General features: G+C 41.1%; 1 protein-coding gene across 1 annotated transcript in view; it reads left to right on the top strand.

Moving 5' to 3' along the window:
- The first annotated feature begins 650 nt into the window (after positions 1-650).
- TMEM178B (transmembrane protein 178B) overlaps positions 651-25,212 on the top strand; it is a 339,984-nt gene continuing 315,422 nt past the window's right edge. Inside the window, exon 1 of the mRNA XM_045564450.1 lies at positions 651-1,032. Coding sequence (XP_045420406.1) covers positions 651-1,032 — 382 coding nt within the window. The remainder of the gene's footprint in view (positions 1,033-25,212) is intronic.

Genomic DNA, 25,212 nt, shown 5'->3' with positions numbered 1-25,212 from the left:
ACATTTCTGGGCACGCGCCCCGGGTCTTCGATTGCAGACCGGAAGGGGGAGAGTCCCTGAGCGGGAGACCCAGGCAGGATCAGGGCAGCCGGCCCTGGCACCTGGACGCTTCTTTTGCCGGCCGGCCGCATCCTGCTGTCCGGCAGCTCCTCCTGACTACTCACCCCCGGTCTCCCCCAGAAAGCCAGGCGAGTCGGCCCTGTCGCCACTCTGCACAAAGAAGCCCCAGCGAGCCCCACCGCCGTCAAGAACACTTGGCATTTAGTTTCCGGCCCGAGGGCAGCGGCGCCCAAGCCGGGCTGCGCGCCCAGGCGGCGGGTTCGCAGCAGTCGCTTCCTGCGAGGCGGGGAGGGGGCGGGAGGCGGCGGTGTCGGGCTCGCCCGCCGCTGGCGGCTGCACCTGCCCCAGAGGATGCCCAGGAGCCCGCGGGAGCCTCTCCGGATCAGAACTTTTTAGGCTGCCTGCCCCCATCCCCACATCCCCGGGCCGCGCACCGGTAGGCGGGGGCCGTGGGGGCGCCGCCGCGCGAGTCCCTCTGGTGTCCCCCCTCCCCACCCCCAGCTCGGCCGCCTGCCGCTTTGTTCCGGGCGCGCCGAGGGAAGGCGAGGCTGCGGCGGATCATGCCCATGGTGTAGCCGCCAAGCGGAGGCATGGCTGCCGGAAGGTTACTGCTCTACACGGGCCTCTCGCTAGCGCTCTGCGCCCTCGGCATGCTGGCCGTGGCCATCTGCTCGGACCACTGGTACGAGACGGACGCCAGGAAGCACAGGGACAGGTGCAAGGCCTTCAACACCCGCCGGGTCGACCCTGGCTTCATTTACAACAATAACAACAACTTGCCGCTCCGGGCGAGCCGCTCGCGCCTGGACCGCTGGGAGGGCAAACTCCTCCGGGCCCGGAATCGCCGGCAGCTGTTCGCCATGAGCCCTGCGGACGAGTGCAGCCGGCAGTACAACTCCACCAACATGGGCCTCTGGAGGAAGTGCCACCGGCAGGGCTTCGACCCCGAGATCGCCGCCCTCATTCGGAAAGGTAAGCGCCAGGAGCGAGGCGTGGCGCTGCGGAGAGCCCGGCGCCTCTAGGCCCCGCGGCCCCTCGCCCCTCTTCCCTGGCCACGGGCTGTCAGATCTCCTGGTTCCGAGCGGTCCGGTTATCCAGGCCTGGCCAAGCCTCGAAGTGGCCAGAACTTGCCTCCCAATAACTGATACTGAAGCATGGTGGAGGCTTAACTCTCCTGCCTCTTGCCTTGCGCTTGTCTGTCAGGATTCTAGTGGAATCGCATGGTCTCGGGTTTTTATCCAGGACAGTGCTTCATCAGCGTCTAAGGAGGGGAATCTATAACGGTGTTCGTGCTCCTAAAGGAAGCCCTTTAAGAGCGATGTGTGTGTATGTGTGGCAGGGTGGGGGCAGGGTAATAGGCTCCTAATTTTAATCTTTGTTAAACTGATTCAATCAAGAGAAATTGGGAGGAACGTCTCACAGAGAAGGCCTTATTCACAGCAGAAACGGTTGCTGAGTGCTATACTATACCAGGCATGGTGCAGGCATTGGTCATATAAACATCAGTAAATCATAGGCCCTGCTCTATAGCGGCTCAAAGCCTGTTGACTGGTGGCATGGTCACACAATTCTTTATTTCTCCTTTTGAAAAAGTGGTTGGCAGTAGCGACTTGTGTGCACTGAGTGTTAGCAAGGTCTAATAAGCACGCAAAAAGTAGTTCTTTGGGTAACACCAAAGTGGGCACTTCAGAGAAAAAAAATAAGATCTTCAGAAGATTTATGTAAAAAAAATACTTAAAGTGTACCAAAACAGAAAACAATCTGCATTAACTAATGATAAAAATTTATTTGACACTTTGATATGATCACATAAATAAAAATATTCTGCTTATCTGATGCAATTTGTAAATCTTTTATGATTTATACTTTGGGGACCATCCTGTTTCATCAACCCACTAGAATACTGTTTGAATGTGTATTAATATTGCTCTGAAGAAAGAGGAATATGTTCTCTTCTATGGTAGCTGCATCCTGGGAAGATGTGCTGATTTTGTGGATCTGTCCCCCCCCCCCCCCCCCCCGTTTCATTCTCTTCAACTATTAAATGTTGATGCCAAGGTGACAACCATGCTGTTATCTGCAAAGTGCCTTGAGGCCAAGGCATAAAGCAGTCCTTAATGTTTCTTACTATAATGCTGTGAGGTTTGCTGATGTTTTAAAATAACATTTGTGAGAACTGATGTTGTTCTTTGATTTATAAAATTTGTGTTGAAATTGATCAGAAAAAAATTGTTGATTTGAAAAAAAGTCAATCGTTTAAGAATGACAAGCAGTGGGTATGGTCTAGGTGTCCTGGTCAGGTTTAGGTGAGGTAGCTTCAGAGAGAGAATCCATCTTAGAGTTTGTTTTGTAGCTTCTCTAGAATGACTAGGGATTTTAGCTGATTTAGTTATGGGTGTATTAATATTCAAATATCCCGTTTGTTTCATGATTAGGTTCTTATTAGAGAAGAGTGACTCATTTGGAACTCTACAACTTTGTAAAGATGTATAGGATATTAGGAGATTCCAGAAGAGAGCAACTTGGGTTTGAGAAGTAGGAAAACAAGAGGAAGTGGAATAGTTGTTGACAATGGATCACTTTATAACAGTTTTCAGATTCTCAGATTTATAAAGTGTTATTTTATCTATCATTTTCTGCTTTCTTTAAAATTGAAATGGGAGGAAGTTAGCTGAATATGAGGGAGAATTCAAGTTAATAAGACTGGCAAACACTGGTAGGATTTGCTGAAGGGCATTCTTGAGTTTCCTTTCCTGAGTGCCTTCTAGAACAAGACAGGTATCTTTCTGTCTGGTATTGGTTAACCCCACTTAGAGAAAGGGGGGTGGAATTCGTGGCTTCTGGTGATTCCATTCAGGGCTTTGATTCCCTGGTGCTCTGCTTGGCAGTCTGACTAGAAAGGTTGACTTGGTCTGTGCACCAGAGGGATTGGTTACCATAGTGACATGTTCTTCCGGTGAAGCTTGGAAACACAGTGAGAGGGAAAGGGATAGGGGAAGAATGTACAACATTTTGACTTTGTATCGACTAATTTTTAATTGCAGCAGCAGAAAATGGACATGGCACAGCAGGGGTATTGAATACACTGATACCTAGAGTTGGCAGGGCATTGTATTTCACTTGAACTAATGGAAATGCTGTTCCTCATCACCCAAAATACAGCAATCACTGTCAGCTGCAAGCACCCGCTTACCATGGCTGTGTCTGTCCATTTGACATTCTTGTTAGGTATTATTGAGATAGATGGCATGCCAGCCTTACAAATCTTGAGAGACTTAAGGTCACTATCTTTATTTTTAACCCCAAACATGATCTTTGAAAACCAGATCTTCCTTTTCTGAGCAGCAGTAGATACATTTTGGAAATAAGTGCATCTTACATTAGTAGAATTCACCAATGATATGTAGAACGTAATTTATAGACTTAATCAGTATCCTTTGTAGATGGGCAGATTCTATAAGGAAATAAAAATGACAAATTGATATTCCTATATTTAAATTTCAGGAATCTTAGGAAAATATATTTATCTTGCATTATTCCTGAGAAGCCTCAAAAGATATCTTTGACTTTTGTCTTTGTTGAAACATCTTCTTAGATTAAAATTCTGGGAGATATGTGTTGGGCAAAAAGAAAGGAAAACTAGAGAAAAGATTGTTTAAATCTATCAATATGATGGGACAATTAGAGATTTATCTGAATGATCTGAAGAACCCAGTCATTTGTTAAATTGATGTTTATTATGCTAGAAAGTGTGGTCTGTGCATTTTAAAATAAAAAAAACCTTCATAATATGAAAATAGAAGTCACATCTATATATGATTTGAAGAGAAAGTCGTTGGGATTCATGTTCTTTCTGAAATCCATTTTCCTCAATGCCCTGCTGCCATGCTATACCCACCAGTATGCATTTCTGGTCACTGTGTATCTGTTTGTTTGCATTGCTGAACTGTAAGTTCCTGGAGGACAGAAAAGATAATCATTTGTAAAATACGCTTGCTAGATGCTTGGTATTGGGGAGATATTTCATACAAATTAGGTTCATAGAAATGTATCCATCAAGAGCTTATTCTAATGGTAGGAATACTTGTGTGGGAATCTAAACAAAAAATTAGTTAGAAAATCATGATGAAAAAATGAAACATTGTGGCTTTCAGGCCAGATTAATATGGCAACTGATGCTACATAACGTACCAGAGGAAGGTTTCTTGAGCAAAAGCTTTGCCAAGGAATAAGAGAAACACACAATTCTTTTTTGGATAACACATGTGACTGAGCATATACACATCACCCATGGGCATTACTTTTCATATTAGATAAGATTTTAATTATTTCCTTCCTGGAGGTAGAATTGGATAGGGGGTGCAGCAAGGGTAGATTACCCCAAATTCCTATTTACTGTGTCCATGCGGAGTCTTAAATCAGGTCCTCTGATCTTCTTGCTTTTAAACCTCATCCATGTCTCCCTAGTAAGTCACTGCAGGCAATGGGGACAGATCAATGACAAGATCAGTTTCTGAAATTCAGGAGACTTTCAGAACCTTAGGAGGAGTAGCTATAGGTAGGATTTTGTTCCAAGGAACTCTAAGCAAACACTTATATTCTTTGGTTTGTACTGAAATGTTATATTGATATGGTTTGAAATAAGTAGAGAGTTAACTCTACTTATTATTTTAATTATTTGAAAATTTGCCTTAAAATGGACTTTGACCTAAATGTTTCCACAATCACAGAATGGTTGTCAATATTGTGAAAATAATTTTAATAAAACATTGCACATATTTAAAAAATAATGTGATCAGCAATAATTTACTGCACATGTATTATGTGATGGGCACACATCACTAGGAGGAACGGATGGATAACACCTGGTGCTCAAAATTCTCATGGTCTGTGCAGTGGCAACAGAAAGAGATTCTTAGAAACACAGAGGAAGCAATGGTAGATTGTGTCGGCAGTGGGAGGAGGTAAGGTGAGAAGAGGCTGGGGAAACTTGTCCTGAGGAAATGAAATCCGAACAAGACTTTGATGAGGTTTGGAGGTGGATGGGGAGGAGAGGCATCTCAGACAAAGGGACCAGCTTTAGAGGCGTGGAGGTGTGAAATGGCAGTTTGGCTTTGTGAGTGTTGATTTCTGGGGCGAGGAGATGAAGCACTGTCAAGCACCAAGTTAAGGAGCTTGTGTATCACATCCCCTAGAGCTGTGCTGCCCCATAGGGTAGCCACAAGCCACGTGTGGCTATTTAAATTTAAAATAACCAAAATTAAATAAAATTAAAAATTCATTTTCTTAGTTTCATTGGCCACATTACAAATGCTGAATAGCCACATGTGGCTAGTGGGTATCGTATTGGACAGTGCAGATTACAGTGAACATTCCCATCATCAGGGAAAGTTCTTTTGGACTTCGTTACATAGACCCTACAGCCTCTACAAAAAACAAGCACATACGTTGTTTCAGATGAGGCCAATGACATGGTAACTTGGGCTTAAATTTAATTATACTGTTCTACACTTTAAGAAACTTTGCTCCATGAATATTTCGGGCAGGAGGTCAATTACACTAAATCTATATTTTATTAATTATCCATCATTGACTCACAGAATTCTCACATGCTTCTCCTTTCTTCCCTTCTGTCCCTCTCCTTGACTCCATTAAAAATCACTTGCGTAGTTGACATGGTGAGAAAGAGATTAATAATAATAATAGCAAAACTTGATGCCAGGTACTCTTCTAAAAGTTGTACATATATTAGCTAATTGATTGATTATAATGGCCCTCTGAAGTGGGTATTAATATTATTTTTAATTACCATTCTATGGTTGAGGGAACTGAGGCACATTAAGGTAAAAATACTTGCCAAGTCTCACAGTTAGGAAACAAGGGTGTCAGAACATGGATTCTGGCCCTAGGTTTCGGAACTCACCCACTGCACTCTGCTGTCACCTTAGAATCTGTTGGGGCAGCGATGGGGTGGAGATGACACTGGCATATCCTTTTCCCAAGGTGAAAATGAAGAGCAAGTAATACTTTTAGAATCTTAATTCTAAATTAAGATAATTAAGGTGGTTCACACACCTTGTTTGGAGACCCACTGACCAAAACTCATACACATTTTGTCATAGAATTTTTGAGTATTTACTTTGCTCACTATGGTTGATGCTGAAGTTATAGATATGAAGGACACATTCATTCATTCAACAAATATTTACTGAGGGCATATGGGCTGGGCATCAGGTCCAGTGTTGGACAAAATGGAGAAGCTTACATTCCAGGGAGGAGAGATGACTATAAATAAATACCTATGGAATAAAAATAATATCTAAAAAAACTAATCAGTGTATAATATAGCACATGGTCAGTGAGCCATAAAGTGACTGCCTTTAGGAAGCACAAAGAATGACGAGTAAGCCAAAAGTGAAATATAGCCTGCACCACATAGCAACCTCTGGTCAGCACTGAGCCACATAGACAATGGTGTCCCCATAAGATTACAATGGAGCAAAAATTTCCATTGTAGTGACATTGTAGATGTTGTAGTGCAACATATCACTCCCATGTTTGTGGTGATGCTGGTGTAAACAAACCTGCTATGCTGCCGGTTGTATGAAAGTCTAGTACTTATAATTATGTATGGTACATAATACTGGATGGTAAACAATTGTGTTACTGATTTCTGTATTTCCTGTACTATGCTTTTAATCATTATTTTAGAGTGTACTCCTACTTATTAAAAAAGTTTAGCTGTAAAACAGCTTTAGGCAGGTCCTTCAGTAGGTATCCGGAAGAAGGCATTGTTGTCATAGGAGATGACAGTTCCATGTGTGTTATTGCCCTGAAGACCTTCCAGTGGGACCAGAGGTGGAGGTAGAATACAGTGATATTGATAATCCTGACCCTGTGTAGGCCTAAGATAATGTATGTGTTTGGGTCTTAGTTTTTAACAAAAACATTTAAAAAGTTAAAAAAAAATTTATTTATTTATTCCTACTCTTTTGAAAGCACTGATACCAAAAATTTTTTAAAAATAGAAAACAGAAAAAGCTTATAGAATAAGGATATAAAGAAAGCAAATACTTTTGTACAGCTATCTATGTGTTTTCAGCAAAATGTTATTTGAAAAGACTCAAAAGTTTAAAAAAATTTAAATTTATAAAGTAAAAATGTTACAGTAAGCTAAAGTTTATTTATTATTGAAGAAAACAATTTTTTATAAATTTAGCATACCCTAAGTGTCCAGAGTTTATAAAGTCTGCAGTAGTGCACAGTAATATCCTTGGCCTTCACCTTCACTCACCACTCACCGACCCACTCAGAGCAGCTTGCAGTCCTGCAAGCTCCGTTCATCGTAAGTGCCCTATACAGGTGTATCATTTTTTATCTTTTGTACTGTATTTTTACTGTACCTTTTTTATGTTTAGCTACACAAATACTTACCATTGTGTTACAACTGCCTACAGTATTGAGTATAGTAACCTGCTGTATGGGTTTGGAGTGTAGGAGCAATCACCTTACCATGCAGCCCAGGTGTGTAGTAGGCTAGCCCATTTAGACTTGTGTGAGTACGCTCTATGTCGCTTGCCGAAATCACCTAACAACACATTTCTTAGAACACATTCCTGTCTTTAAGTGATGCATGAATATAGTTCCATTACTTTTAATTTTATAACATAGGGAGGCTTTGGGTGCTGTGGGGAAAAGAGAGGGCAACCCTAACGTAGACTGGAGTTCACGTGGTTTCATTAGCTGAGCACCTCAAAGCCTGAGCTTCTGTCTACGTTCTTTATTGAGTTCCTGAAAGGCAGGAACTACTTAATTTCTTTCTCTTTTCTTTTCTTTTTTTTCTTTTTGACAGGGTCTTGCTCTGTTGCTGGAGCTAGAGTGCAGTGGCAACATTACAGCTAACTGCAACCTCAAATCCTGGGCTTAAGCTATCCTCTTGCCTCAGCCTCCCAAGTAGCTGGGACTACAGGCATGAACCAATATGCCCAGCTAATTTTAAAAATTTTTTGTAGGGATGAGGTCTCGCTATTGCCCAGGCTGGTCTCAACTCCTGACCTCAAATGATCCTCCTGCCTCGGTCTCCCAAAGTGCTGGGATTATAGGTGTGAGCCATGGTGCCCTTCCTAAAACTATTTAATTTCTAAAATGCATATGGGGTTCTGTACTTAGTAGGTCCTGAAAAACTGTTGGTTGACTGATTAAAAATCTTGAACCTAAGACATACAGACAGATAAACAAATACATGTGAGCACCCATAATCTTTTAGATATGGCATGCACTCCCTTGATTCAGTGGGCAAATGAATGGATGGGGTAAAGAGATATATGGCTTTTTTTTTGTTGGTTTTTTTTTGAGACAGGGTCTTGGTCCATTGCCTGAGCTGGAGTGCAGTGGTGTGATCACTGCACCCTTGAACTCCTGCACTCAAGTGATCCTCCCTTTTCAGCCTCCTGAGAGGATAGGACTATGGGCACATGCCACCCTGTCCCACTAATTTTTTTCTTTGTAGAGATAGGGTCTCACTATTGCCCAGGCTGGTCTCAAACTCTTGACCTCAAATGATCCTCCTGCATTGGCCTCCCAAAGTGCTGGGATTACAGGCTGGAGCCACTGTGCCCAGCCAAGAGATGTGTTTTGAGCATCTGCTGTGTGCACAGCTCTTTGCTAGGTGAGGAGAGAGGACAAAGAGGCATAGTTGGTTCTTGTCCTAAGGGAGCTTACTCTCTAGCTCACAGTTTCCCAAGTTCGTTGTCATATGTGGTTGGGTCAGGCTCTTCTTCCTGAGGATGTCATGTCTGCATCAACTGGATCAGGAATCAGCTGGTCAGGGAATGTGGGAGTGAGGTCTTTTTATTGAGTCAACAAAGTCAAGAGCCTCTTTTCTGTTCCAGAAGGTCAGTTAATTTATTCTTTTACTGTAGGGTTGGTAAGGATCAATTAGAGGATCAATTCCATATATTCCACTTTGGATTGTCAGTTAAAGATATTTTCTCCCTCTCTAACGTGGGTAATCCTGGGACTTCAGGTGGAATGCTGAACAAACTCTGGGTTAGTTTGACCCTTCATATGCACACACACACAATCTAGAAGTTAGAGGTCAGAGTCACAACTTTATTCAGATGCAGATACTTTTATAACTTATTACCCCAAAAACAATACACAGAGAGAGAAGGGAGTGAGTGACTTGGAGGATGAATAGATGGAAACATTATAGTCTTGACTGGACATCTGCTGTTTTGGGGAGAATGTGTACATTCTTCTACAAGACTTCGTTTCCTCATATGCAAAATAATGGGTGTAGATTCTATAAACTCCAAGCCCTTTCACACTCTAACATTTGATGAGAAAGTTACATTTGGGTGATAGAGGGTAGATAAGAGGTACGTGGTTGAGAGAAGGTGTAAAGAGGGGAAAGGGAACCTGGGGGAGGGAAAGACAGAGAAAGGAATGGAGAGATAAAGAAAGAGAGAGATTTCTAAAGGGATTATCTCAGGTGCCAGCTTCTAATAGGAAGAGCTAATTTGTTAGCATTATACAATCATGTAATAAAAATAACTTTTTTCTCTTTCTAATGATTTGCAATGCAATTTTGCAGATTAGGGTTAAAAATTTAAAAACCTAATAGAGAAAGGTGGTGATAGATGCACAACAATGTGAATGTATCTAATGCCATTGAACTTTAAAAATGGTTTGAAATGGTAAATTTTATGCTGTGTATGTTTTACACCAATTAAAACACATAAATAAATTTAAACACTTAATCAAAGGACCTGTATTCTGTTCAGTGTGCAGAATATTTCATAGTCAAGCCTCTTTATTCATTCAGCATATTTATTAAGCCCCTACTCTATGCTAGGTACTAGCCCAAGTATGCTTGAGATACAGAAGTTAATAGAACAGACAAATTCCTGCCCTCATAGTGCTTACATTGAAACATTTTTGAGCATTAGAGTTTTCTCCTTTTTCTAAACAACACTTTTAAATAGCATCACTATATAAAACAAGTAAAAGTAATGAATACATTCCTTGGGTCATTTAAAATCATTGAATGATGAAGAATATTTCACTGTACTTATTCTAAAAGTCTCTGTTAAGCACCAACTATGCCAGGCACATTACTTGGGGTGAAGGATCTTGAGTGAAATCCATTGTTCCTGTCCTCAAAGAGCAAAAAAGGAAGGAAATGTGTAAGTCACTCACAAATACAAGCCCCATGGTTGGTTTTTCAGGAGATTTACATGCTGCAGGCCTGGGTGACTAGACTCCATTTGGGAGCAGTCAGGGCATGCTTTGCAGAAAAAGCTACAAGTGATGCTAAGATGCTCTTAGGTTTCTGTGGATTGAGAGGACAAAGTATTAGCTTCATTCTAAAATTATTAATTAATTCTGCCTAAGTAATACTTCTCTAGTCTGCCTTCCCCTCCTCATCCCCAGACTCCCTGTCCTTCTAGGAGGCAGCCATTGCTACCAGAGTTTTATAAATCATAGCAGAGATATTCTATGCACACTATTTATTTATTTTTATTTTTTATTTCAGAATATCACGGGGGTACAAACATTTTGGTTACATAAATTGCTTTTGCACTGTTTGAGTCAAAGTTGTAAGTGTGCCCATCCCCCAGATAGTGTGCATTGTACCCGTTAGGTGTGAATTTACCCATCCCCTCCCCCCACCTGCTTGATTTCCAATGAATGTTATTTCCATATGCCTATGTACAATATTTTAAAATAGCAAGTATAAATATAAGCCAGGCAGCGAACAGGTGATTGAAGGGTGAAAAAAGTTTAGTTTTGCAAATTTGTATGCACAGAGATGACATTTAAAGGTCGTTCCAGAAGTCACTAGGAATCGTCTAAGGGTGATGTTGAGTCTGAGTACAAGCTGCTGTGGGCATTCACAGAAGTTTGACAGATTTGCTGCTTTTATGGGAGACTGCAGTATCTGAATTATTTCAATTGATTTTTTTTTTGGCATCAAAGTATTTTGCCAAGAAAAGGCAATTTACTTTATATTAGGTCATCTTCATACATTTATATCATTTCCTGCTTTTTCAAATGCCCTGCTGTTCTATATTCTGAACCTCACTCTGGTGGACACTTTATTTGCTCTAGAGTATCTCTCATTCAGTTTTGCCCTCAATTTCTCTTCATCTTTATAATAGTGATTCCATTTAGGCAATGCAACTCTATTTCCCCCAGGCCCCGGCGTATTTCACAGGCCTGGCTGGGGTAGGGTTGTTTTTACCTGAAAGGCGCGCCATGCTGCGTATTGCTGCCTGCCAACTGACACGACATTGGAGAGCAGCTGCACACTCTCTCGCGAGGCTGAAGACACGCGTAACTTGTGGCCTGGCCCTCTGATCATGAGCACATGAAACCCACCCAAGAATGCCCGTGGCACCACTGTTTGTGATGGTAACATAGATAAACACAGAGCCTTTACGTGTCCATTAATAAGACAATGAATAATCAGGTATGGTATATTCATATGATAGAAACTATCACGATATGTTTAAAATAAATATGGATCTACATATTTCCAAGTGGATAAACATAAATCTGAGTGGAAAAAAATAGGGTGCAGAATGAAATCTAGAATAGGATGCCATTGATATGAAGTTCAAAACCAGGTAAAACAATATTAGATATGTACAGAAACATATTTGCATTGTATGTGTAAAAATATGCATGAAACTAATAAAGACAAAATGAAGGATGGTGTTTACCTTTCTTAAGAAAAGGGAAAGAAATGGAATTGGGGAGGGTGCCGGGAGACTTTAAAAGCATCTGTGACATTTTATTTTAACAAACAAACAAAAATATCTGAAGCAAATATGGCACACACATGTGTGAACATTCAAGCTATAGGGACGATTGTTACAATTCTGACAAAAAAGCTAGATTTTGTTCAGACTGTATTGTTCAGTGTACAGGATGTAGGTTATTTAAGGAAAATTCTTGGAAAACTTTGTCTTTGAGGCAGTCTGTGACTGACTTTTGTAAGTAGTAACAAGAGGCATTTAGAGGAGAGGAGAGTCAGGCAATGTCTAACCAACAGTTTTCACTGGAAAGAGCCGATGGGGAAGGGTGCAGAAAGAATCGAATTTTGTTTTATTCCCTTCTGATGTGATGCAAGACAAGGAAATTGGGCTTTAAAATGATTGATTGACAAGATAGAGACTAATGTACAAGTCACTCCCTCCTTTTTAAATTTCCTTCTGCTTGTGGAGAAAAATCAAGAGTTCCAAGGGCCAGAAAGTTGACCTAAAGTCACCCCTTCAATTAACTTGGTCATGTGTTGAACTTTAAATAGATAGGGCACTGAGACAGAGTAACTATGGAGTGTGTGGGACAAACCATGATCACGTACAAGCTTCTCAGAAGGCATTTAACCTTCAGTTAAATTGCATTCAGAATTCAGTGAGAACTAGTGAAGAAAAAGGTGAGAATTGATTAAACAAATCAGAATTAGACTTTCCTTCTTTAGCAGTTTTCATATCACTTTTGCAACTGAGTAAAGAATGTCAGTCAGTAAAACTTTAAGTAGTTTTATTATTGATGGATAAGGTATAGGTCATTTATTCTAAAAATTATGAAGATGGCTTCAACCAAGAGCCCCTGCTTTATGGTAGTGTGTTCCCATCTGCTCTGTTTATACAAACTAGAGCTGGAACAGAAAAATCCCATCAGAATTTTAACAAGGGTTCCATTTTCACCTGATAATGTTTTAAAAAATCAAACCTGGCATGAGGCTATTAAGGGATCAGGGGTGCTGAAGCAGAATAACTTCAGTGCTCGTGTTTCAGTAGCCACAGGGCTGGAAGAGATGCCCAGATGCAGCCCGGGACAGGCCTGCGCTGATGGTCCCAGGTGGATGAGCTGCTTTGTCTGTTGTGCTGTGCAAGGAGGTAGACACCTCGCACTGCCTTAGTGAACGGCCTTCCACTTTGGAAAAGGCTGGCTTCTGTGTCTTCAGCCTCCTCTCTCTCACTCCTTCCTAAATGTTAACACCAGTGAAGCAGAAGGTGACTCTTGCTTGGCCACTTGTTCCTTTTAGTTGTGGCTTCTCTCCTCGCCTGGCTTTCTTCCTGTGCTCATGTGCACCCTCCGCGCACTTTCAGGCCCTGCTCCTGAAAACCTCACCTCCTCTGGCTTCCAAGGCACCATTCTCTCCCAGCTCTGCTTCTAGTTCTGGCTCATTCTCTCTTCTTTGCTGGCTTGTCCTCAGGCTGTGTGGGTGTTCTCCAGGATTTCACTTCACTTTCTCCCACTCCACCTTTTCCTCGATCAGTCCCAGCCATGTCTAAGGCCATTTTCTTTTACGCTCATGACTAGTTGCACTGGGAATCTCTAGTTCAGACTTTCCATCCAAACACCCTGCCTGTTGGATATCTCCACTGGGATCACCCATGGGTCCAAAAGAATCTCTTTCATCTTTTTTCCCCAGACTCATCTCTCCTTCATTTTCCTCCATCTGGAGGAATAACATCATTGCCTCTCCATGTGCCCATGCCAGGAACCGAGGGTCATCCTCAAGGCTCTCTTCTCTCCTGCCCTACTCATCTAAGCAGTGAACAAGTCACTTTCCCTCCCAATAGCTTTTATGCCCATCTCCCCGTCCTGTCCGAATACTGCCGCCATCGTTGGGTCCTGACCACCTGGACTCTTGCAGCACTCTCTGCTTGGTTTCGCTCTTCTCTGATTTCATCTCTTGTCAAGTATTTCTATTCAGAGTGGCTTTTCTTAAATGCAACTCTAATCACGTAATCACTTTGCTTAAAACTCTTCAGTGGCTCCCTACGGCCTGCCAGTTAGAATAAGGTCCAAAGCCCCGACCACGGCACATGGCACACAGGTCAGCGACATGCCCCCTCCCTGCCCCTCCCTGCCACATCTCGCCACTTCATTCTCTTCCATGCTTTTCTCCACACCAGCGTGCTCTGCCCCAGCCATGAAGAACTCCTGGGTGCCCAAACAGGGTGAGCTGTTTGGAGCCTTTGCTCACGCTGCCCCCTTTGCCTGGAAGCCTCTTCCTTGTTTCAGTCCCCCCCAACTCTGCCTGGCCAGGTCTGTTGATCCCTCAGGAATCAGCTTAAGGCCCCTCCTCCTAGTCTAGCCGGACGTTCTCTCATCCCCACTCCCAGGTCAAATTGCCTTCTCCCTCCTTTCCACTCCTGGGCACATCGAACATACTTCCTTCCCAGCAGCGGTGACATTTTGCTGTATTTATTTGCTTACTCATATGTTCCCCTCCTTTTTGAGACCACTTTTGAACTATTTCTTATTCATCTTTTTATCCACAGTGTTTTGCATAATACATGGATATAATGCATGGGCCATAATAAGTACTTAATAAATATTTGCTGAATGAAGGAAGGTTGATCTCAGTTAATGTAGTAGATCTGGAAATCTCATTTTGAAAAGACTCATAACTTCCCTGGACTAGAGGGACTCACTATTAAAAGGAACCCTGCTGTGACTTGTTTTGTAATGCCTGTGATAAACTTCAATTAATTTCCTTTTTTAAGGTTTGTATTTTCTTAAAGCATCCATATTTCTGACTCACAAGAGGAGAATTTAAAGTCTAGACCATTTCATTTTTCCTGGATTAGGCCTCTTCGTTATGATCTTGTCCACTTTCTGTCCTCTTCATGCCTTTCCCAGCCTGATCCTCCCACCCAGAGCATCACTGGCTGCAGAGAAGTCTACCTCCACATTTCTCGTTCCTGGCATGGATATCAGAATTTGCAGATTTACTTCTGGGTCTTTTATTGGCATATCTGACTATCCCCTCAGGATGTTTCCAAGTTTCTCATCAGTAATGTCTTTAGGTTGTCTCCATGAAGCCTCCCTCTCAACTGTTTATTTAGGGCAGGCTCCTTGTCTCTCCTCTGGTAGTGACTTTGGTCAGATAGTGACTGGAAAACAGGCTGTGTCTCCTATAATTGCTCCATATCTGGTTCATTTCTCAGTTCACTTTTCATGACTTTCGAACGGAGTGGGCTGGGAAAACATGGCAAGTATCTGCTTCTGATTCTCTGGTGCATCTGGCCCCATTGTGGTTGTGAACGTTACTCACAGAAAACATTCATCCCCAACAGAGGCATCTGGAGACAGAACGATGTCCTGGCCAGCCAACACATCTTTGCTTGTGAAGACCACGTAGTTCCACTTCAACAATGCATGTGAGCGAGGTTCACTCCTCAGGGTCTCACAGAGAAGCAGATTCACTTTGGAAATGCCAGGGACTGTTTTTCAGGCTGGGTCATCTCACAGGGTTTTAAGGACTTCTCCTTTAGCCATAAATCTGCTAAGGGCACAGCCCATTGCCATCTAATTTGGATAAGTAAGGTAATTCTGTTGCTTTCAGCAGATAAATATAGATGCAGCTGCGTGGCTCTCTAAACTAGGTTGAATAAATGATTCATATCAAGAAAACATTTTCTGTGCCACTGTAACTCCTGGATTTGTATCAGTTATCTATGCCAGGTTAAGCTGGGAAATGATTTCCAGCACTTTCTGTCCAAGTTGTATAAAGTGCTGCAGGTCAAAATTCAGATCATACATTCAGTAGTAACCATTGGGTAAGCATTCCAGTTAAACTTGTGTTTTGAACAGCTGGTGTTAATTGTAAAAAATAATTTCAAAAATTATTGATGAGTTAAACAGTAATATGTTTCATAAAATGATGGGTAACCCATACCCTGGAAAATTGTCTTATTTTATATGTTTCTTTTAAAACCTGTAGGAACCCAGAGGTTTATTCCAAACTGAAGATGGTATTTCATCTCTTTGGGTCAGCAGAGTTGTTAACATTTCAAAGGAGGACATTTCTGCTTCTATCCCAGCAGTGTGCCTGTCTCAGCTTCTATTACACATATCTGTAGTGGTGTGGCGGCTAGCTGGGCACTTGTAGATCAATAAGCTGCTAAAAAGGGAGATGCATCAGAGACCATAATGGCTTCTTCACAGAAGATAGATCATCTCCAGGTAGTGAAGTGCATTTAGGAATAACAATAATGATATCCCTGTATTGAGATCCTCATTATTTAGAAGAAAGAAATAGACTCTCTCAAGGTGATGAGTCCTAAAATAAAGTTCTTTAACATGCTAAATATACATTCCGGGAGGTCTTACATCTACTGTTATAGCTGAATTCAAAACAAATTCAACTTGTTTTAATGGAAGAATTCCCAGATAGAGGAAGACAGGATTAGTTCCCTTGGCCTCAAACATTACTCAATTACGGTTATTCTTGGTTGCCCTATTAATTAAAAAAATCTTCTCGTAGTCTGAACGCTGATGTTTAAGAGACTTGAGTGGGCTTGGATACAGCATTAGTGAGGAACTGGGAAAGGCCCTGAAAAAAGTGGTATAGCTAGAGGTGGAGGGTGATGGAAACTTACAGAACGTAGCACAAAGCTCCTTGGCTGAGGTTCTTGACTTGAAGGCTGGGGACACACAAAGTCTCCCTGTGTTGAGCATACTTATGTGCAGGTGAAGTCCAAGGTCCATATGATATGGGAGAGGATGGTGACTTTTTCCAGTGGAGTAACAATTTCTGCTCTGTTCTTCTCCTTCATGGTGTCTGGGTGAGTTATATATTTACTTACTCAGCAAGTATTTGGTGAACACTTACGTGTCAAGGTTTATACTAGAGGCTTAGAGTGCAGTAGTTTGCCAGACAGGCAAAACCCTATGCTTGCATGGAGCTTCTATTCCAGTGAGAGAAAATAGGCAATAAAAGATAAATAAGTAAAATATGTAATACATTAGATAGAGATTAGCGCTAAGGAGAAAAAACAAAGCGTGGAAGAGGGATAGGAAATGTGAGGTGGTGGGCTGAAATTGCAGATATAGTGGCCAGGGAAGACCTCACTGACAAGCTGATGTTTGTTTGAGTCAAGACCTGAAGGACCTGAAGGATGTGAGCAAGTAGCTACGGGGCTATTCGGGGGAAGAACGTTTCAAATGGAGGGAATAATAAGGCAGTGGCTCTGATGTCAGAGTATGGCGGCATGTTGTAGAAAACGAGGATGGCAGCATGGATGGGGTGGAGCAAGTGAGGGGGTTTGCGGTGGGTTATCATGCCAGAGAAGTAAACAGCCACCCCACGTAGGAGCTGCAGGGCATAGGAGGGAGTGAGATGGGAGGCATTGCAGGGTTTGAGAAGAGGGGTGACATGGTCAGATTTGTGGTTCACAAGGGGCACTTGGGTAGCTGAGTTTGTAATGGATGCCAGTGGGGCACATATAGGAGCAAGGAGATAGCCAACAAAGGTGGGGCTAGAACTCTAGTGCTGGGAGGAAAAATTGGATTTTGGGTGTACCTTGAACAGAGAGCTATTGGGATTGGTTAATGGCTCAGATGCAGGGCGGATGAGAAAAACAGGAGGCAAAGACAGCACCAAGGTTTCAACAGAGACTAGTAGAACAGAGCTGCCATTAACTATGCTGGGTAGGACTACAGGGTCTTGTTTTGGGGATCCCTTATTTAGGACATGATAACCTCAGAGATGCCTTTTAGATGCGCAAGTGCAGACATCAAGAGTTAGATGTCTATATAGGACTGAATTCAGGGGAGAAGGCTCACTGAGGATGTAAGTTGAGGAGTCATCAGCTCATGGTATGTAAAGTCATGAGACTGGGAGAGCCCACTCAAAGAGAGAGCATAACCTGGAAGAGAAGATGTCCTAGGATTAAGCCCTGAGGAGCACCAGTTTGCTAGAGCTAAAGGAGATGAGGGGGAATCAACAGATGATATTGGGAGGAATAGCCAGGGCGGTAAGAGGAGCATTAGGAAAGCATGCTGTCCTAGGAGCCAAGTGAAGAATGTGTGTCAATGAGGAGGAAGTCGTCACCAGTGTGAAATGCTGTCAATGGGTCAAGTACAATGAGGCCAGAGACTTGAACTTTGGATTTCACAATGTGGAAGTCATTGATTTCAGTGGGGCAAAAACTTGCCAGCATAGGTCCAAGAGTAGATGGGGAGATGAGAGGAACTGGAGACAATGAGTGTAGACCACTTTGAAAAAATTAAATTAATTGATTTATTTTATTAAAATATTTAGGGGGTACAAGTGTTTTTTGTTATGTGGATGAGTTATATCATGCTGAAGTCAGGGCTTTCAGTGTACTCATTACCAGAATAGTGTACATTGTACTTGACAGGTAGATTTTTATCCCTCACCTCCCTCCCAACCTCCCCCCTGCTTAGTTTCCAAAAGAAGTTTTGTTGTAAATGTAAAGAAAGGAATGGCAGCTGGACTGAGAAAGTTAAGTCAAGAGAGACTTAAAAAGATTATCTTTTCAAATGGGAGAAATAAAAGCATATTTGTAGTTGATGGAAAGGTTCATAGGTGGGGAGAAAACTGATGGTGCAGAAAAAAGTGGAGAGAATAGAATTGCTGGAGCAATTGCTAGAAAGGGTCAAAGCAGGAAGGAAGGTAGAGAAAAAGGTGAAAAGAAAGGAACATGGAAGCAACACATGTTTTAGGTGAGGCAGGAAGTAAAAATCTGAGACTGTCTTTCTTGACACAAGTTATCACTCATCTTGCTCACATTATAAGCTTGTGGGATAATTTGGGCAAAGTGGTTTAAGCTTTGTAGAAGAGAGTTTCTATAGCATTTTAGCATCTTATTATTGAGTAATTAATGGGAGTTCTCTGAAGAAAGCAGAATTAGAGAATGAACCTTACTACATTCTATTTATGTATGGTGGCTTTGCTTTCTGCTTTATAAAAAGGAACTCTGGTCAGAGTAGCCTAGCTATTCTAAGCACCAGGTGGCTGGTGATTGGTTGGACATTCTGAGACATTTTACCCTCCGGTGTTAGGTGGACTGTCATATTCTGGGTCTTGAAGTATGTTGCTCTGAAAAGTTTAAACAGGTTTTATTTTTTAAAAGATAGGACAGCTCACCCTCAAACCTCTCTTACTAGTTGCTGCCTCCTGTAGGGATCCTTTAACCAGTGGTTTCTGTAGTTTTTCATTTAATAGCATCACTCTAATTAGAATCTTAGGGTGCTTTGGCTATGATGACATCCAGGTCATTTTTTGAGATAAAGCTGCTTTATTTTCAGGCTGAATAGCCACATTCTTGCCTTGTCATCCTAAAAAATGCTGCACTGTGTCTGCATTTCATAGCCTCTGATTAAATGACTGAGGACCTATGGTAATGCAGAATCAGTCTTTGTCTATTACATTGTAAATTTTTCTGGAAAACAAAGCCCAAGAATTTCTGGTAACCTCTTGGCAACAAATATTTTCTATAATTAATGTAGAAATTAAAGTTACCAAACCTTCCTTTTTTGGAAAAAAGAGAGTCTGGGTATTGTGTAAAAATTATTGGCCACATTTATAGGCAGTCATTTTGCAGGTTCCATGAGAAGGTGTGGAAGTCATTAGCCTCTTTTATTTCTTCCGTGGGGATTATAAGGTCTCAAAATTCCAAGAAAAGCTGTGCAAGTTCTAGAGACAAAGAGTAACAGGTGCAAGTTAGTGGAGCAGGTGGTGTGTAATTTCACCTTTGCTGTCTACTCAGAAATAGGTGGGAAACTAGGTTTCAATTTGGAAACCATGTGAGAAATGCCATTTACTGCCACCTGTAATTGCACCTAACTTTTGACTTTTTTCTGTACCTTTCTGGTATGAGCCTGGGAATACACTTGGTTCTATCTGTAAGCAAGTAGGTTTTGAATTTCTATAAAATGTTTTTCAGAGTGTGCATCATGACCAATTTTATTTTTCCAAGCTCTTGGGAAATTTTTAGCTTATGATTTTTCTCTCTTAGGTTATTGCTTCTTTCTTCCACAGCTATCGCGGTGGCTGGGCTTATTCAATAGATTGCTTTCCTCCCTAATCTATCACCTACTTGTTCTCTCTCTTTCAGTAGCTGCTTATTCTCTCAATCAGATCCTTTCATCAGTACTTTTTTTTCAACAATCAAACCCTGAGCCACCTCACCAATATGTGTGGCATGGAGAGGAGGTATGATTATTCCTATTTTAATATGGAGGGCCCAAGACTCAAGAAAATTTATCATCTGTTGCCTGGCTAGTAAAGAGTGGAACCAGACTAGAACTATTGCCTTTTGCAGTGTTCTTTCAAACGAGGCACTCCAGGATGCTGCCTCATGGTGCTGGGTTGAATTGGGGATGTGCCTGTGTTTTCTTGTTTTGTACTCTTACCTCTCCTTCATAGCCTGCTATCCAAAGGAGTGACCAGGTAGGTGAAGGCAAGTGTAAGTATTGATGGTGGCCCCAGGCAACAAAGCCGTATCTTGCCACTGGCATTGATGACCTCAGGCACGGTGTCTGGAGGGTAATATGTAACATGCTTAGCCTCTTGGCCAGACTCATAATTGGCATTTCCACAGATTTGAGCGGGAAATAGTTTGATAGAGTAGTGTTCCAGCATAAATATTTTTCTATACTGTGATTTAAATTGTATTGTAGGTCAAATGATTACCCATTGAACAGGGAGTGCCTTTCCTTATGGGTGCACAGCCAGATTATTTTCCTCAGCGTTGTCTGCAGTTAGAGATACGTGTGGCCATGTGACTGAGTTCTGGACAGTGGTATGTGAGTAAAAGTGATATATTCCACTTCCATGTCTGTTCCATAAAATCCTCCTGTGGGATCTCCTTCTTTCTTCTGTCTTCTCTTTGGATGCTAACACTCAAAGTGACATTGGAAGGCAAAGATTGAGGATGGAAAAACCTTGGGAAGCCTGAAGCTCTGAATGACAGGAAACAACGACCTCCCCTGTCTTGTTGTACAGTTGGACTTTAAGTGAACAAGAAATAAGCTACTTAGTTAAGCCACTGAGATTTTAGAGTTTATGTTACAGTGGCTAGTATCTTATTATTTATGCTTGCATGTAATAATTCAATGCATTCTTTTTCAACTCTAATATGAAATGCTATATTTCAGCTAGCATTAAGACAACATATAAACTGTGTACATTGAGATTAGCACAATAAATGCTATATTCATCTATATGCATGTATAACAAGATTTGAAGAAATAAAGGATCAGTTCAGTGCTTTTTTCTCAAAAATTTTAAGTATTGTCAAGGATTACTTAATCTAATCCTCGTTATTATTTCAAAATTGTAGAGAACCGACTCACCTTGAGCCTTTTAGCCAATAGAGCTCCGTGGGTACTGTCCATGGTCCTGAAATCTTAGTATTTTCTTCGTGTTAAATTTGTAAACGTCTCCTCCAAACCTCATCATCCTTGGTATCTATGATATTTCTTCTTATAGAACTTATCCATCATATACTTATTTTTCTCCTTAAACAACCAGCCATTTCCTTTATCTGAGTTTGCCAAAGTTTTCTATTCATGATTTTCCATTCTGATTCACAGTGTTACCAAAAGAGCACCATGCTGCAAGTTTCCCTTACCAGTAATGTGAATCTCCACAACTTTTTCCCAGTCAGAAGGTATCTCTCCAATTTATTACCTCTTTACTCACTTGTTTGAAGTTAGAGTCTGTGCCACTTGAAATTTTTTGTACTGAAAAATTTCCCCAATATCAATGGGAAAATGTTTTTCTAACCCTAATCACTCACACCAGATTAAATACAGAACTGCTCTCTTAAAGGGCTGAAAGTTTTAAATCCAAGATTTATCAGGCTTATCGCAACACAATTTAAAAAATATTTTTGGCATTAACCCAATTTTAAAACATTTGTATGTAAAGTGGTTTTTCTAGGCTACTGTTTTAAAGAGCTTCTATAGAGTGTGAGTAGTGAACAGTGTAGACCCTATAGTTATACTGCCTCCAAATCTCAGCATCACTGTGTACTATCTGGATGACCCTGAGCAAGTTACTTAACCTTTCTATGTCTCAGTTTCCTTATCTGTGAAATGGAGATTATATTTGTAATTTACCTTATAGATTTATTGTGAGGTTTGAATGATTTAATATAAATATTAATATAAATTAATATAAATAAAGGCCTTAGAAGAGTACCTGGCACATAGTAAATGCAGACTATTATTGTTATCTTTAAAACTACCAAGATTTTGAGTGGATTGAACAGGGTCATTGATAGGTAGGTATCTGTATTAGATGATTGACAAAATGTTTTCTATTGCCAGTAGCACCTTATGTGCAAGCACATACCTGAAAGTTTCCAGTTGCAATTTCTTTTGGGCTTTGCTTTCAACTTTCAGATGCAGTTTGCTCTTTTAATAATCTGTCTTTGGCCCCCTCTTGGTTATCTTTATTTACAAAAATCAAACCAAAACCAAAACAAACAAAAAAACTATTTCAAAAAACCAAAACAAAACTCTTAACTTTGCTAAAGCCAGTTAGACCACACATCCTTATCATCTGTGGCAGGATTGGGTCTAGGGACAGCTGGGGAGTTTGTCTTTGGAGATCCCAGCTTTCTCTTTCAGAATCTTTCTCTCCCTTGATATTAATTTTCCTCCCTTTTCTATGAATTTAAACAATTCTCTACTTTCCTTCCTATCATAGCTCTTCATATCAGAAAAGCATCTGAGCAGATCCTTTATTTTTAGCTGTAAATGACCAATGAGGCTGAATGCCTGGCCCTTCCCAGGAGAACTTGCTACAGATATGGAGACTAAGATTTAAGGTAAAGGAATACCTCCTTCCTTCCAGACAGGGTCTCACTCTGTCACCTGGGCTAGAGTGCAGTAGCAGGATCATAGCTCACTGCAACCTTGAACTCCTAGGCCTAAGTGATCTTCCCACCTCAGCCTCCTAAGTAGCTGGTACAATAGGCATGTGCCACCATGCCCGACTAATTTTTAAATTTTTTGTAGAGATGGGGTCTTGCTATGTTGCTCAGGCTTGTCTTGAACTGCTGGCCTTAAGCGATCCTCCTGCCTCAGCCTCCCAAAGTGTGAGTATTACAGGTATGAACCACCGAGCCCAGGCAAGGAATACATTTCTAATGTGAAATTTAAGCTAGTAGGTGGGTTGAGTATTTTGTGGCTACACAGTCCTTTTTTTTTTTTTTTCTTTTTCGAGACAGAGACTCACTCTGTTGACCTGGGTAGAGTGCAGTGTCATCATCATAGCTCACAGCAACCTCAAACTCCAGGGCTCAAGCAATCCTTCTGCCTCAGCCTCCCAAGTAGGTGGGACTGCAGGCTCACACCACCATGCCTGGTAATTTTTTCTATTTTTAGTAGAGACATGGTCTTACTCTTGCTCAGGCTGGTCTCAAACCCCTGGCCTCAAGAGATCCTCCTGCCTCAGCCTCCCAGAGTGCTAGGATTACAGTTGTGAGCCATGGTGCCTGGCCACACACAGTCCTTTTTATAACATCATTATAATTAGCTACTTTTTTCACTCTCTCACAGGTCTGGCTCTGGGTTTACATGTTAACTCATTCTGAATTTAATTGTCAACTTGCTTAATGGGCTTAAATCAGCTAGCAATTTATTGTTAAAGGACCATAAGCTGAGGCTCTCCAAGAGGGATACAGATCAGAATGGAACTCCACACTCAGTAACGTTCTAATCTCTTGATTGGGCACGGGATCTTGATTTGAACTATTATAGATCTATAGCAAATCACAATTTCACATGTATCAACTATATTAATGCATTATTATTTCTCATCACAGCTCTGGTGACATTTAATTGAAAGATCACTGTGCTAGGTGGAGTCAAAGCATTGATTTCTATATCCAGCTCTGCCATTTACTGGGGTCACTGTCCCCTTTGGAGCTTGTGTCTGTAAAATGAAAATGGTGTCTCTTAATTCAAGCTGCAATCATAATCACCTGGGCAGCTTAAAAATAAGCAGATTCTCAGATCCCAACTCTATACCATCTTTTTTTTTTTTTTCTCCAAATAACTTCTGATGCAGTATGTTTGGTTGGGCCAGGTGTTATATGAGGCTGGATTGGGAATTACTGGATAGATACATATTTAAGTTCCTTTGGACCTTTTGTTTGAGTGGTCATTTTCTTCTTATACAGTTCTCACTTTGCACTGTGTATGAGGGCACACACTGATACATATTTCTTCTTCTTAGGAAGTATGAGAGATACTAGCATTTTCTATAACCAGCTTAGAGTAGCTAGCAGGCTGGATTTTGTGGGGAGAGAGAGGAAAACTGGTCAGTCTCTCAGATATTCCTGATTCAGTCTGGCTCCCTAATCATCATGTGGTTGTGTTATTGTAATTAACATAAATTTATAGACGTTCCAAACACCTATATTCATATGTAAATACAAAAGCATGCGTAACTAAATATAAATTATTTTTAGACTTTCCACTCAGAAGCTCTTCTGTTGATATGAATGAGGGCTGTATCGCATACATGCATATGTGTATATATATATATATATATATATATGCAGAATGCATGACAATTAACTGATTTTCTTGTGTGGCTCATAAACTAATTCTAAGAATTATTCCAAAAGAAGCATTCCAAATGTGTTTTGAGTAATGCAATAATCATATAGGACTCAAATGTAAAGCATTAAAAGGCTTTGAGGAACATTCAACCTAATGTATACATTTTGGTGTTTGTTTAAACAAACAGATGCATCAAATAATCTGGCTACTTTGTAGATAGACATATTTCTACAAGTGCCCTTACAGCTCCTTCTTCATTCCATGGGTATTTGGAAAGGAGATAAAATTAATTTTCACAGGCTTTATTTGAGTACTTTTCTAAGTTATTAAAATAATCCTTTGAGATACATCCTTTGGAGCATTAGATAAGTCACCAAATTCCAAATCTATAACCTGCAAATCTGGGAAAAAATATTTTGGCTCTTTTGAACCTAATTTGGATTTGGCAAAAGTTAGTCTAAATCTGTTGCCTGTTGTCTAACTCCTGATTAATTAATTAATGAACGACAATAAAATGTTTCATGCAATCTTTCTGTTTTTCTCTTCCTTTAAAAACTGGCATCCTAGATTTTTACCTCTTTCCATCTTTTTGCCTGTGTTCATGTAGTAAACACTGCTTTCCTCAGCTACAAACCTCACTGCTGATTAAAGAGCCTTGCCTGGAATGGTTGAAGTGATTAACTCCTGTTTTCTCTGGTTCAGGTGAAGATGTCCTAGTGGCTTGGGGCATAGGGTGTGTTAGCTACTCTGAGATGGTCTGGTGGCTTGGAAGCTGCCATAATCGTAATAATCCTGAAACAA

Source organism: Lemur catta, chromosome 11, assembly GCF_020740605.2.
Source record: "Lemur catta isolate mLemCat1 chromosome 11, mLemCat1.pri, whole genome shotgun sequence".
NCBI classification, from domain to species: domain Eukaryota; kingdom Metazoa; phylum Chordata; class Mammalia; order Primates; family Lemuridae; genus Lemur; species Lemur catta.
The sequence above is the reverse complement of the archived record's forward strand: the minus strand, read 5'-3'. Positions and strand labels throughout refer to the sequence as shown.